Below are 14,446 nucleotides of genomic sequence, written 5' to 3' on the forward strand. Positions count from 1 at the left end.
TCATAGAAATAATTATTTTACAATACAAGTAACACATTATTTCATGAGGTATGAATTAATAATCCATTCACAACTTTTTAGACTAGTTGAAACCTTTTGTCTTTTATCAAAATACAAATTTATATTTTATAAACTTAGATTTTGTAAAATATAAACTATCCATCCTTTTATATATATATATATATATATATATATATATATATATATATATATATATATATATATATATATATATATAGGGCTAGGTTATTTTGTTTCTTACATTTATTGTGTGCTAGAATGTACCAATAGGGATTTAGTAAATTAAATAATTATTTAATTAAATAAATATAGATATTAAATGATTTCCATAATTATATGTATATTAAACGATATCCATAATTATAATTATCTTTTTATGGAAACTAATTAAATCCATTATATATATATATATATATATATATATATATATATATATATATATATATATATATAGGGCTAGGTTATTTTGTTTCTTATATTTATTGTGTGCTAGAATGTACCAATAGGGATTTAGTAAATTAAATAATTATTTAATTAAATAAATATAGATATTAAATGATTTCCATAATTATATGTATATTAAACAGCATCCATAATTATAATTTTCTTTTTATGGAAACTAATTAAATCCGTCATTAATGTCAGCAATAACATTCTTTCAGAATGAATTCGCATCTAGGTTTTTATATATGAGTTTGTATTTTTTTCCAGGACTCACTCACTTAAAATACAATAAAGTTGCATGGAATATGAAGAACGAGAGTGTATTTTACTAGAATACACTCTCATTCTGTTGGAATACATTCTCATTCTTCTAGATGTGAATTCATTCTGAAAGAATATTATTTTTGACATTAACCACTAATTTTATTGGTTTCCATAAAAATGAGTTATAAGTATGGATGACATTTAATATACATATAATTAATACTAAATTCCTATTGGTGCATTCTAGCACTCAATAGATATGAGAAACATTTGAACCTAGCTCTCTCTCTCTCTCTATATATATATATATATATATATATATATATGTGTGTGTGTGTGTGTGTGTGTGTGTGTGTATACACACACACAAGGCCAAAACTCTTTTACTCAAGAGAGTTATGGTCTTTTCATTTGTTTATTAAAAGGAAATAGGTAAGGTGCAAGCATGGGGAGACAAGTAGCCTTTGGTGCATGGAGTGCTTAATGGGTTAAGGACTTGTGAGTAATATTCTTGCTTTATGAAGGCTTTAGAGGCTTTCATTTGCCTCACACTCTCTTGAATCATTCTTGGCCGAAAATCCTCACTTTCTTACCTTCTTACAAGTATTGAAGAGTTAGATGTTACTTCCATTTTCTCTTTAAGTCATACCTTTGTTTTGAATTAAATCTTACGAGTTGTAACTAGCATATCATCAAGTTGATCAATTGTTGGTGTCCTAAAGTTCATCCATCTTCTTCAACATTCAAGCCTCCCCTATAGGACCCAAAGTTCATCAAAGGTTGTTGCTTTTTCATCCTTCTGTGGTTGTGCTTTAAATCTTTCTACTACTTGCAAGATGATCCTTAGTGGGTGATAAAATGTTTATGTTATTTATAAAACTCAAGTCTTCCGTTTGCCATTATTTGTAGTTTTTGAAACTAGACTTTAAATAAAACCCTAACAATTGGTATCAGAGCCACCTTGCAAGTTTGGTTAGATTTTTTAGATTTATGGAAATCTTAGTTTTTGGAGAATATGGATAACTTGTTTTTGTATAAAAACAAGTTTATACATATTTTCTTTGACAATTTTATAATTGTTATTTTATGTGACAGAAACTTACATGCATTTTTTGTCACTTAAAGTTGTCTTAAAAAAACAAAGGTTGTTTTATGTTTATATGTATTTTAGAGTGCATAAACAACTCTTAGACCATTTATGTTGTTGTTTGTGTGATTTGGTTGAAAATGGTTTGTAATATTCTTTTATTTATAAAGTATGTAATAAAACTAGCTAGTTTTTATTCTTGTTATTTTTTATGTAACATATTAGTTTTAGACTAGATTTATTTTATGAAAAATGTAACAAGATGAATATGGAGACCCTTTCTTGAAGAACGTTGGAGACCCACAGTTTTATAAAGATTTTATAAAAGTTCATAACTTTTATAAGGTTTTTTATAAAATTGCAACAAAGTTGGTTGTCACTGCAAGTGGAAGATTGAAGATCACATGAAGAACAAGTTGTAATATTTTGTCCCTTTGTCCCTTAGGAAGAACTTAACACTTTTGTGCTCGCTCACAAAAGTGTTATATAGTTGAAAGTTTGTTTATGTCAAATGCATGTTTGTGTTGTTTATTTTTTAAGTAATATTTTGTGTGGTTGATAATTTAGTTTTTCACAAACCCAAACTATTTTTAGAAAAAATAAACATCACATGGAGTTTGGATTTCAAAATAAAAAATATGGACATTAGATGTAAAATATTCTAGCCATAAAATAAAAACCGGTTTTATAGAATTGTTAATTACGGAAACTTTTAAAATATTGAATTATAAGTGTAAAAAATATGTTTTTATAACTTATCCAAACTCCAAAGTAATATTTAATAAAAGGAAGTTTTATTAAACAATATTAAAAGGTTCTATATGGCTCAAACACAAACTTAATACTAGATATTAATTTTAAAATTGAACCAAGCCAAAATATAAAACCGGGTTTATTGTAAGAACCTTAAAAGTGATTTTTTGGAAAATTGATACCATGACATTTTGGATGCATGCAATTGTCATGATATCTCATGTTTTAAATAGAACAATAAAACATACAAATCCCTTTTTCAAAATGCAAGTCTATGTCATCCAACTTTAGAAACAATTTGCACATCACTTATATAATGCTAGTGGGATAAAGGATACCTAACCATTAGTATCATCTTTTGGTGGCCAAAGTATTTTTGCGATTTCTGTAACCAAGTTATGGGCCAATTATACAAATTTCTCTAATTGGATGACTTGATTGGAAACCTCTTGTGATAAAGGTCACCTAAGCAAGAGTGTTCCATGGCATAGGTGAAACCAAACATGTCAAATTAACAAATGGATTGTTAAGGGTCTTATACATCTAGGAATTACAAATGATGTAATTAATACAAGTTATTTACCTTGTTAAATTTGAGTAAATGGGATAAAGGATACCTAACCATTTATTTGATTTGTAACTTGGATCCTAGACTTTAAGTAAATAATGTTTTTTGGAAACAAAAGGGTATTATTTTTAAAGAATTAAATATTGAGTGAAAAGTTTGTTAAACTTTTGTAGATGGCTCCACCAACTATTATAGCACACCACTACCCAATGAACATTCAACCAATTCTTGACAAAGAAAAACTCAAACACTCCAACTTTTTGGATTGGCACAAAAATTTAAGAATCGTTTTGAAACAAGAAAAGAAAGACTATGTCCTTGAAAAACAAACCCATGACGAACCACCTGTTCTCCCAAAGGCTACACATGATGCATGGCTAAAGCATATAGATGATTCACTTAATGTTCCATGTCTTATGCTTGCTTCTATGGTTCTCGATCTTCAGCGGGATCTGGAACTCTTTACTGGCTTTGACATGATTGAACATCTCAAGCAGATGTTTGGTCAGCAAGCTAGAACTGAAAGGTTTGAAACTGTGAGAGCACTCCATGGCATGAAAACGGAGGAGAGTGGAAATATGATCACACATGTTCTCAAGATGAAAAGCTATATGGATCAATTGGAGCAATTGGGCTCTCCATATCCACAAGACTTGGCTACAGACTTAATTCTGAACTCATTGCCAAATTTTTATGATACCTTTATCATGAACTAGAACATGAATATGTGGGAGAAACCTATCTCCGAGTTACAAAGGATGCTAAAAAGTGCAGAGAATAATATCCCATGGAAAACCCACTAAGTGCTCATGATTAGGGAAGGAAAAGTCAAGAAGAACAAATGCAAGAACTTCAAGGGAAAGCCACAAGCTGGCAAGGGTAAAGGGAAGAAAGCTCCCCAAAGTCCACCACCAAAGAAGAAGGAAAAGGTTTCCAAAGATGACACATGATTTGAGTGTGGTGTCGTAGGGCATTGGAAAAGGAATTGTCCTCAGTACCTTGTCGAGTTGAAGAACAAGAAGGCTAGAGAAGGCCATTCAGGTATATCCATTTTCATGATTGAAATGGGACTATTTAGTTTTTCATCTAACACTTGGATATTTGATACTGGTTATGGAACACATATTTGTAATTCGTTGCAGGGGTTCAGAAAGAGTAGGGAATTGAAGACAAATGAGATGGTATTGCATGTGGGAAAAATGGATCACGGGTTGCAGTCCAAGCAATAGGACATTTTGATTTACAATTACCATCTGGTATGTTCTTAACATTAAACAATGTGTGTTTGATTACCTCTGTTACTAGAAATATTGTATCAATTTCCCGTTTAAGAAAATCTGGGTTTAATTTTGTATTTGTTGATGATAATATTCTTTCATTCTTGGATGGAATATTCTATTTTGAGACTAGACCAATAAATGGAATTTATGAATTAAACCTATATAACACCTCAAATAATAAGTCCATTTATCTTGTTAATACCAAAAGGCTCAAACAAGATTTGAACCAAACATATCTATGGCATTGTCACCTTGGACACATAAACAAGAAGCGCAATGTTGGATTTAGTGTATAAGCCCATAACTATAATTGGTGCGTACATCACCCGAGAGTAGCATGGTCTATGTGGGTTACATGGCATCAAAACAATCTGAAGGATGTACTTTTGAGAAGATGATATTTATGATTTATTAGAATATTCTAAGTTCTAAATATTAATATGAAATCATATTATTTAATTAGTATTGATCAAGAATTTTTTTGGAATTAATTTTGTGATCAAAAGAGACTAATTAAATAAATGGGGATTGATTGCATAATTCATTCATTCTTATATAGTGGGCTTATGATCAATAATCCTTTATGTTGGGCTAAACCCATGGGTACCCCATGGAGGTTAAAACCCATGGAGCATGAGGAATGTGGAAAGTCATGCACATTAAGGTTTGCATGGTGTAACCCTAGTTGTGTCAGACTATATAAAGGACCCCACAGCTACCAAAATCGACACTTAAGTGAAAGGAAACAGGGCTATCCGATTTTGAGTGCAAGTATACTTCTCTCAATTTCTTCCAATTGTTGGTGGTGTTGTGTGAAGCATTCGAGGAATCACATTTGGGGTGCTAGTCTCTTAAAGGTTTAAGGAATCAAGCAACAAGAAATGGTATGTCATTCTACTAGATTTTTGTATTAAATATACATCATAGTATGTTAGTTAGGATGAAACCTTAGAAAAATGAAAGTTTGCATGTATAATAGAGAGAACATAGATCCAAGGTTTCTCGGGTTGCAAGCACACCTTAGGAGTGTTAGAATGCTCAAAACCCTTCACGCATATCTCAACTCCTAAAGAGTCGACTTTTGGGGGAAAATGACGATGAGTTGAGCTTCGTTACCAATCTCATTTTGGGGGTATGCCTTAGAGATTGCCACCCATATCCTTAATTTAGTCCCTACCAAGAAGGTTGCCAAAAAACCTCACGAGATGTGGACTGGGAAGGCTCCCACATTAGAACACATCAAGTTTTGGGGTTGCAAGGCTTTCGTGAGGCGCAAGACTCACGATAAGCTCGAACCTCACATTGAGCTGTGTATTTCCAGCGGCTACCCACATAAATCCTTTGGTTATCTCTTTTACATACCGAGTGACATTGTTGTCTTCGCTGCGAGGAGAGGATTCTTTTGCGAGAGAGTGCTCATAGGCCAACGAGAAAGTGGGAGGCATATTGACCTTGAAGAACTTCAAGAGTCAAGCGGTGAAGGAACCTCAAACACTAGCGATCAACCTAAGGAGGAAACTCCTGTTGAGCTGATTGACAAGTTTGTACCTCTGAGGCATTCCGGTAGAGTTAGTGTTCCACCTGAGTTTTATGGTTTCCATATTACTACAGAAGGTGATACATTTATCAGTGATAGCACACTGGTAAATTTGGATGAACCTAACAACTACAAGAAAGCCATGGCGGGCCCCGAGTCTACCAGATGGAAAGAGGCCATGGACAGTGAGATTCAGTCCATGTATGACAATCAAGTTTGGAACTTGGTTGACAATGTACCGGGTCGTAAGACAGTCGGGTGCAAATGGATCTTCAAGAAGAAGACCAACATGGATAGAAAAATACACACTTATAAGGCGCGACTGGTTGCAAAGGGCTTTACTTAAACTCCGGGAGTTAATTATGATGAGACCTTTTCACCAGTAGCGAAGATTAAATCTATTAGGGTTATGCTAGCCATAGCTGCATTTCATGATTATGAAATATGGCAAATAGATATCAAAACCGCTTTCCTTAATGGAAAGTTGGCTGAGGATGTTTACATGAGTCAGTCAGAGGGTTTTGACGATGCAAAGTACCCTAACAGAGTGTGTAATCTTGAAAAATCTATTTATAGATTGAAACAAGCATCTCGCAGATTGAATCTTTGTTTCAATGAGGAAGTCAAAGAGTTTGGCTTTTCGAGAAGCAAGGATGAGTCATGTGTATATATCAAAGCTAGTGGGAGCATAGTTAGCTTTTTGGAATTGTATGTAGATGACATACTACTCATACAAAATGACATCCCAACCTTGCAGGAGGCTAAGTCCTGACTTGGGAAGTGTTTTGCTATGAAGGACCTTGGATAAGCTGCCTATATTATTGGGATAAGGATATTGAGAGACAGGAGTAAGAGACTAATTGGACTTAGTCAAAGTACCTACTTGGATAGTGTAACACCTGAGTTTCGTGGCTAAGCATTTTTAGACAATGTAATAGTCTAGGTCAACTATTGTAACTCTTTTTGAAGTAATAAAGATGAAATATTTGAGTATTATGTGAATTATGTGAATTTATGTGTATTATACTTAATTATAAAGGTATAATTAATAGAAAATAAAAATAAGCGTCAAAATTAAAGTGTGATATAAGCCCGATAACTTTACATAAAGTTGTAGTGGTCGAAACAAGGATTCCGGGGATATAAAGAACGCCGAAATCTGAGTTATAACGAAGAAGTTATGACCCGTCGAAGTTTTGCGATGAAACCGGCACGATACCGGGAAGCGTAAATAGCAAATTTACGATAGAGCGAGTTTTAGCCTTAGTAATCTAAACCAAAGTTGTAGTATACGTTAAACCGAGAGCTTCCATAAAAAAACGCCCAAATCTGACTTCGTATGAGATAGTTTTGATTTTTCAAAGTTTCGGCTTACCAGTGTACAACCCGATCGAAGTTCGAATATTAGATCGAGCGGTTTTTAGCCGACACAACCTAAAAGAGAATCTAAGATTTCATTATTTATAGCATAACGATAAAAAGACAGATGAAAACGGACGTCGGATGAAAAAGTTATGAATTTTTAACAGACCAATCTTGTCCCGGCTAGTTAATAATATAACTTTTAAAATAATGTTAAAATTAGCCAACGGAGTCTAAAAGAAAGTTTTAGAGTACGTTCCCGCCTTTGTGTAGATATAAAGAACGTCGAAAAAGGAGCTCGTACTCGAAAGTTATGAATTTTTAAAGTTTGTAGTCGAATTTGCGAAGCCTGGTGAGGAGCTAGTGATGTGGCAGCATTTGGGCCACCCATCGCTGATGAAGAAACGCGCTTCGGATCACGCCACGTAGCCCTCTCATTACGCCCAGCATAGCCTCTTCCGAACGCGCCGCGTACACGAGCCCTCCCTCGGTCTAGCTTAAGCCACGTCGCATCATCCGGAGCCTGCCACCTGCTGACCTTATCCGAGACTACGCCCCGCATAGTTTGCTGAACGCCCAACGTAGGTCCTAACTTCGGCCTATAAAAAGGCTGCGAGGCTGCCATCTTTTTCACACGAATTCTCTTTCTCTCTCTAGCTCCCCTAAGCCTCCCTAAACACTAGGTAAAACCCCTAGCACCCGAGGGAAGCCCCGAGCTCCAGGAGTCCCGAGAAAAAGGGTATTTCGGTTCGGCAACGCTACTCCAAGCGAAGCCCGATTTTCTTTAAAATCCGCTGTAAGTGAGCTACGCTTATGAAAATTTTAATATAGCTTTTAAATACTTATAGTAATGTTATTAGGTCCTTAAAATAATTATTTTGGGCTATTATTATGAGTTATATAGAGTGTTGTTTAACGCTTATATAATAATAATAATAGCTAGACTATTAATTAGTCGCGGTTAACGTTAGACTAAACCCTAGTGGTATTGATACTAGGTTTTGTCGAGGGAAAATTGTTTTGAGATAACGAAGTGTTGTCCAAGTACCGAGTCACCACCTAATCAGGTGAGTGCATAATCACTTTCAGCTTACAAATAGATATGAAGTATTTTATATAAATTACGTGTTGTGTGTGCATATTATTTGTATACTTGCTATCTATGTTGGACGAACGATTTTATACATGTTTTAAATAATTTAAACTGTATATGTATTTTATATCTACAAAAATGTTGGGGTAAAACATGGGTAGATGTAATAGACGATGTGTGATAAAATGATGAGAGGTCTCAATGTTGTTGTTGTTGTTGTTTCTGTCATCTAGCAGAGTATGGATGACGACCACAGACTCTTCTAGGCAGTCCAGTGGAATGCTAGCAGGCTCGCAACCTATAGGTGTTTGTGAACGATGTGTTCACTAGTGTACTCCATCCCTCATGGTTGTCTTTAGGACATTTATTGTTGAGGAACTCCCTTAGCAGTAGTGTCCATCCCGATGATGATCCTTAGGCTAGGTCCCTTATGATATGTGTTTAGGGACGTAAAGTGAGGATAACAGGAACGGGTAATCGGGTTACTGTGATTGATGAAATTAATAAACTTCTTTATTGTGGGTTGAAACCCCTATGTGCTCACCAGGCTCCCAAGCCTGACCCACTCAGTTTCATGTATTACAGGTAGTGGCGCTCGAGCATAGATGTGATGTTTTGGATGAGGAATTACGGATATAAGCCCGTAGATATGAAATAATGTAGTAAGACTTATATTGTACTGTTTATGCTTTTGATCTGTATCAAACATGACATCCTGAGTCTTTTAATGAAATACATTTCTTTGGAAATGCATTTGATAAATCTTTATCATATTTTGTTTTGGGACAAATTTTGCAACACTTTTATTTAAAATTTTACTTTGATTTTCAAACAAGCATAAACAAAATCGGTCTTTTCTGGCCGTGAAAATGGGGATGTCACGGTTGGTATCAGAGCATTAATTTAAGCGAACTAGGAATTTGTAGGATTTCTAGACTTAAACTTAGAATGTTAAGCGATGATTGTGAGATGTGAGCACTAGCTTATTTTAGGAATTATGCCTAAAATGCTTTTATATGCTAAATGCTTTGTGCCTTATATGTCGTTATTTATTCGGATCTATGGTCTGTTGCCGACCGGATCCGGAAACCTTATGTGTTTAGGATTCTAAACGTACGATTACGATATTAGAACTAGCATGTAAACGTTTCGGAGCGATAAGGATGATCTAAACGTCTATCCTAAATAAAGATCTAAATTCACCTTATTTGGTGTATAGATCAAAATGGCAAGAACCTACAGTGGAGCTGGGAATGCAAATGGGAATAGGAATCAACCCCCAGTGATTCAGCAGATACCTGTTGTAGTAGAAGTTGCACCCGATCCAATCATCATGGCTGGAGTACAAGCCATGATTCAGGCTATGCTAGCAGAACAAAGGGAGGAAATGCGGCAGATGTTGCACGCAAATAGGGACGAACCTACCATGCCCATTGAGCAACCCGAGTTGATTCCCGAGCAATCTGAGGAAGGGAACTATAGCCGCCATGTGAGTCAAGTTGGGACTCAAGGAGAACGAAGGAATGACCCAGAGAGGGGAAACGATAAGGATGGACGGATGTATAAGAATTTCTTGGGTGCCAAGCCACCAAGTCTCTCAGGATGCCCAAAGCTTGTTTAGATTATGGATTGGATCTTCGAAATGGAGATGGTGTTCGAGAGCTGCAGCTGTAGCGAGAAACAGAAGATTGTATTCGCAGTAAGACAACTGAAAACTAGAGTCTTGAGCTGGTGGAAGCTATTAGCAGATACAATGTCGCGAGGCAAAGCTCTGAAGATGTCATGGGATGAGTTCTTGGAACAACTAAAGGCGCAGTATTGTTCAGAGATAGATCTGATTGATCTGAACAATGAGTTCCAAAACTTGAAGAAAGGGAGAATGAGCATCGACGACTATGCTGTTGCATTCACGGAAAAGATGAAGTTGTTTCCATACCTAGTGCCAACCGAACTCTCCAAAATTGAGAAGTTCGCAAATGGACTGCCAGCCGACTTTGGCCCAACAGTCAAGATGGCAACCACTTTAAAATCGGCTGTTCGAGCAGCTAAGAATGTGGAGAGCCAACAGAAGGAAAGAGGTCTACAGAGGGCCGAGGTTGGTGAGAAAAGGAAATTTGCCGGATCCTCGAAGTCCAATGATATGTGTATTTTTATATATATTTTTATGCACTTTATCTTAATATTTTGGCCTTATTTATTCTATTTTAGAACTAAAAAGTACTCATAATGCTTTGAATTATGTTTTGCAGCTATTCGTTGCCGATAAAGCACAAAAGAAAAGACTGAAGCGGAAACCGGGTTTAGAAGCTAAAAGAAACAAAATGGTGCTGAGGTAGCGGTTACGCCCCGCGTACCTTAAGGTTACGCCCCGCGTACCTGCTTGCAACAGATATACTTGATCGCATGATTATCTTGAGTACGCGCTGCGTAATTCTAAGTACGCCCAGCGTACTTAGGTCGGTCATAAAGATTATAAATGTCGATTTATAGCTAACCAGAGAGGGGGATTCGACTTCTAACCTAATTTAGTCGATAATTAACTTCTGTTAAGCCGTTTTGAGGGTCTAGAAGGCGGCCGGAAGGCCGTTAAGCTAACGGAAGCGGAAATCGGAAGGATTGGAGAGCGGATACATGTTGATTATCATATGGTTTGCTGACGTGACCATGTTTAGCATTCTATGGTGGTACTTTTCTGTATTTAGTTTCTGATTTAGGTGTAAAAACCTTTTACTTTGTGTTTATGATTGAATGAAGCTTTGATTATTAGACTAATTGCTATATTAAATAGTTTATTTGTGTTTAATTTATCTTGCCAAGCTTGTTAAAAGATCCTCATGTGTTAATGATTATTTTCTGTTAATTGTTAAGTGAATTGAGTTGCTTGAACATCTGCTTGATTTGCTTGTCTCTTATGATTTTTGATGACCATCGAGATTATAAGACTAGAAATAACGAATGTGAAACTAGGATTAATTTGAGAATAAGTAAGTTAATGTGTGAGCATTGTTTGATGACCATCAACAAGAGGTTGATTAAATGTCTACATTGATTAACTATATTTACAAGTCTTGCTTGATACGAACTGAACACTAGGAAGCATGTTAGTTTAATCAACTGATCACTGTTTGAATTGACTTGTTTGCTAAAGGATTAGTTATAGTGAACGCGAATCTAATCATTTTAGGAATCGGTGAACATTGAATAAATGAATTTGTGTATGCAATTGTCTATGTTTTAAGGTGTAATTTATCTAAACCAAAGTACCTGAAGAGATTTGCTTTCCTGTTAGTTTATCGAGAGTTGTTAATTGATTTATTAAACCATTTTATTATTTTCGTGTAACCTGTAACCTATAATCAAATATAATAAATTAATCCACCGTTCCCTGTGATCGATACCCGACTTACCTAAGCTATACTGTAATCTGACTAGGTACACTGCCTATAAGTGCATAGATAGTCTAAGTTTGTTAGGTTATAAATATTAAAATTAATGGGTACTTTTGTGCACATCAAGTTTTTGGCGCCGTTGCCGGGGAGCGGCTTGTCATTAATTTATTTTATTTGATTATTCGTTATTTGTTTTTAGTTAGTTTTTATTTTTAGTTTGATTTTCGATGATATCATTTCACTTGTCGGGAAGGTTCTTGTTTTTATTTTGCAGGAATTTGGGATTGTACACATTGCTTGACTTTACTTTCTGCATGGGTTTCGAGAATGAAAGCGATTAGGGAATTCTTGACCTGCTTAGCCTACTACTTTGTTGATTTGTCCAACTCAATCCATGAGGCGTAGTATAGCAAGGCGTATTGTGGTGGTTAAGTGGAAGACCGAGCTCTTGCTGTTCTTGACTAGTTAGGTCACTTCTTGTTCCGCTTCTAGTTAAAGGTGCAAGGAAAACAAAGAAAATATTCTAACGGGTCCCGAAAGTGGGTGTTTTCGCAAACCAATTCTTGCATGCAAAGGTTTTTGATCAACCATTGTTGTTTGATCTTGACAAAGATAAGTGATTATGACATCTCCGTTTTTTTTTATCACTCATCGTGAAGTCATCATTAGCTTAAGAAATTAAAAAGGAAAAAAATAAATAAGTTTTAAGTCCCCTAGATTAAATAATTAAAAAGAAAAGGAAGTTAAATTAAAGAAAAAGGAAATTTTCAAAACTACGCCCCGCGTAAGTCATATTACGCCATGCGTAATGAGCCCCGAATCGCGAATGAACATTTCAGGGGGTTGAGGTACGCCCCGCGTACTCTTGAGTTACGCCCCGCGTAACACGGCGACCAGGTATATCTTTTGACCCTTTGACTTCTTCTTTATTCTTTTCCCTCTTCTACTCTCGCGCATACACTGTGACGGCCGAGCTCTCCTCAACATTTTCGATTCTCTCTCGTTTCTTGTTAAATCCACCACAGAAGTAAGTATTTAGGATACTCAATAGCTTGGATTTGTGTTTAATTCAAAGGAATAAGCTGCATTTAGCTTTTGCTTGAAATCTAGGGTTTATATATTTTTCGAATTAGGGCCGATTTTGCAAATGTATGTGTTGAATAGGGCTTGAATGGACCGATTTCGTTTAATACATTAAACCCTCGAGCTTAATTTAGTCTTAATCCCGTCCCACAACCATCGATTTGACCTCAGGGACGACGCCATGCATAACCTGCTGACTTCGAGTTCTTGGCTGATTTCGAGTTCTTTGACTACTTTATGCAGTTTCCCTGATTAAGTGGTTGTTAATTTTAAATAGTTACGAGATTATGGGAATGGAATTCTAAAGATGGTCCCGATTCTATCTTACAGCCTGTGGACCACGACATTTTAAAATTCTGTTGCCCCTGCTGTGTTGATTTTTAAGTTTGAATATGATTAGGGAACAAGCAAAAAGGAACCAACACAGATTCGTGCATCTGGACGTACGCCCAGCGTACGCTGGACGTACGCCCAGTGTACTGCCCTTATCCAGCTCCATTTTTTTGGTTTAAAAATCTATTAATGCTGTGATATTTGGTTTGGTTTTGTGTTTTGTGTTAATGTGTGCAGATTATGGCTCGAAGGGCGCAAAGAACCAATCCTCCCGAGGATGTGACCGATCATCGCTTTTTACAATTTCCGCAAACGCTGAACGATGCTACCAGGGCGCGTTATGTCACCAACTTGAGCTTGCTTCTCACAAAGGAGATTGACATTGCACCCTCATTTGATTGGGAGTTGGCTACCAGGACTGGACTTGCTGCATTGATCCAGGAGTTTTTGCAATTTACACACTCGGACGCGAGTGGTGTGGAATTGTTTGTGTGTCAGGGATGGGCACGTTTGTTCAGGATCCAGGAGCCTGTGTATCGGGAGTTTTTATTGAAGTTCTACGCTACAGTTTCCTATGATCCTAGGAAGCCACTCGATGACAGGACAGCCTTTGCTTTCAGACTGGGAGGAGTGAGCCGGGAATGCAGCGTGATAGAGCTCGCGACTCGGGTGGGTATTTACACAGCCGACGAGACGAGGAGTGTCCACTTCCCGACATTCCTTGCTGACTGTCTCACGGAACGGCCAGCGGACTATAATGAGAACACATTTTGGGCCGAGATTACAGGAGGAGTGTATACACCATCTACAGCTCGAGGGGGGATGATTCGGTCCACTACATACCGAATGTTGCACCGGTTGATTTCTATGTCTCTCACGCATCACAAGAATAGTGAGAGAGTGCCTTCGACAGACCTGTATTTCCTATGGGCACTAGTTACTCCAGGGAGGCACCTGAACCTTCCAGTTGCTTTAGCTGCATACTTGGGACGGAGGGCCAGGGGACTTCGGGGAGATAGCCCGATATGCGGAGGGCATTTTATCACACGGTTAGCTCGATCATACCAGTTGATGACACGTGAGATCACGAGATCGATGGTGTTTCACGACATGAGGCCGATGAGTCTTCAGCTATTGGAGTTGATGCGCGTATTAGAGCGGGGTGGTGATGGTGCTTTGAGAGTTCGAGCAGATGATGAGGCAGATGAGGAGGGTGCTGCCGAGCCACAGCC

The 14,446-nt window shown here is 36.8% G+C and overlaps 1 protein-coding gene across 1 annotated transcript; it reads left to right on the plus strand.

Annotated features, from left to right (window-relative positions):
- Window positions 1–3,310: 3,310 nt before the first annotated feature.
- On the plus strand, window positions 3,311–3,853 carry LOC145050391 (uncharacterized). The gene has a single exon (XM_078998648.1). It carries the CDS (start codon window positions 3,311–3,313, stop codon window positions 3,851–3,853), a length of 543 nt encoding a protein of 180 aa, XP_078854774.1.
- The last annotated feature ends 10,593 nt before the right edge of the window (window positions 3,854–14,446 follow it).

This window comes from Lactuca serriola, chromosome 5 (assembly GCF_051521515.1).
Source record: "Lactuca serriola cultivar US96UC23 chromosome 5, Lser_US96UC23_V15, whole genome shotgun sequence".
In the NCBI taxonomy this organism is placed as follows: domain Eukaryota; kingdom Viridiplantae; phylum Streptophyta; class Magnoliopsida; order Asterales; family Asteraceae; genus Lactuca; species Lactuca serriola.

What these genes read in the sequence shown, in the direction of transcription:
- LOC145050391 (XM_078998648.1), top strand. Translation starts at nt 3,311, where the DNA reads ATGGCTCCACCAACTATTATAGCACACCACTACCCAATGAACATTCAA.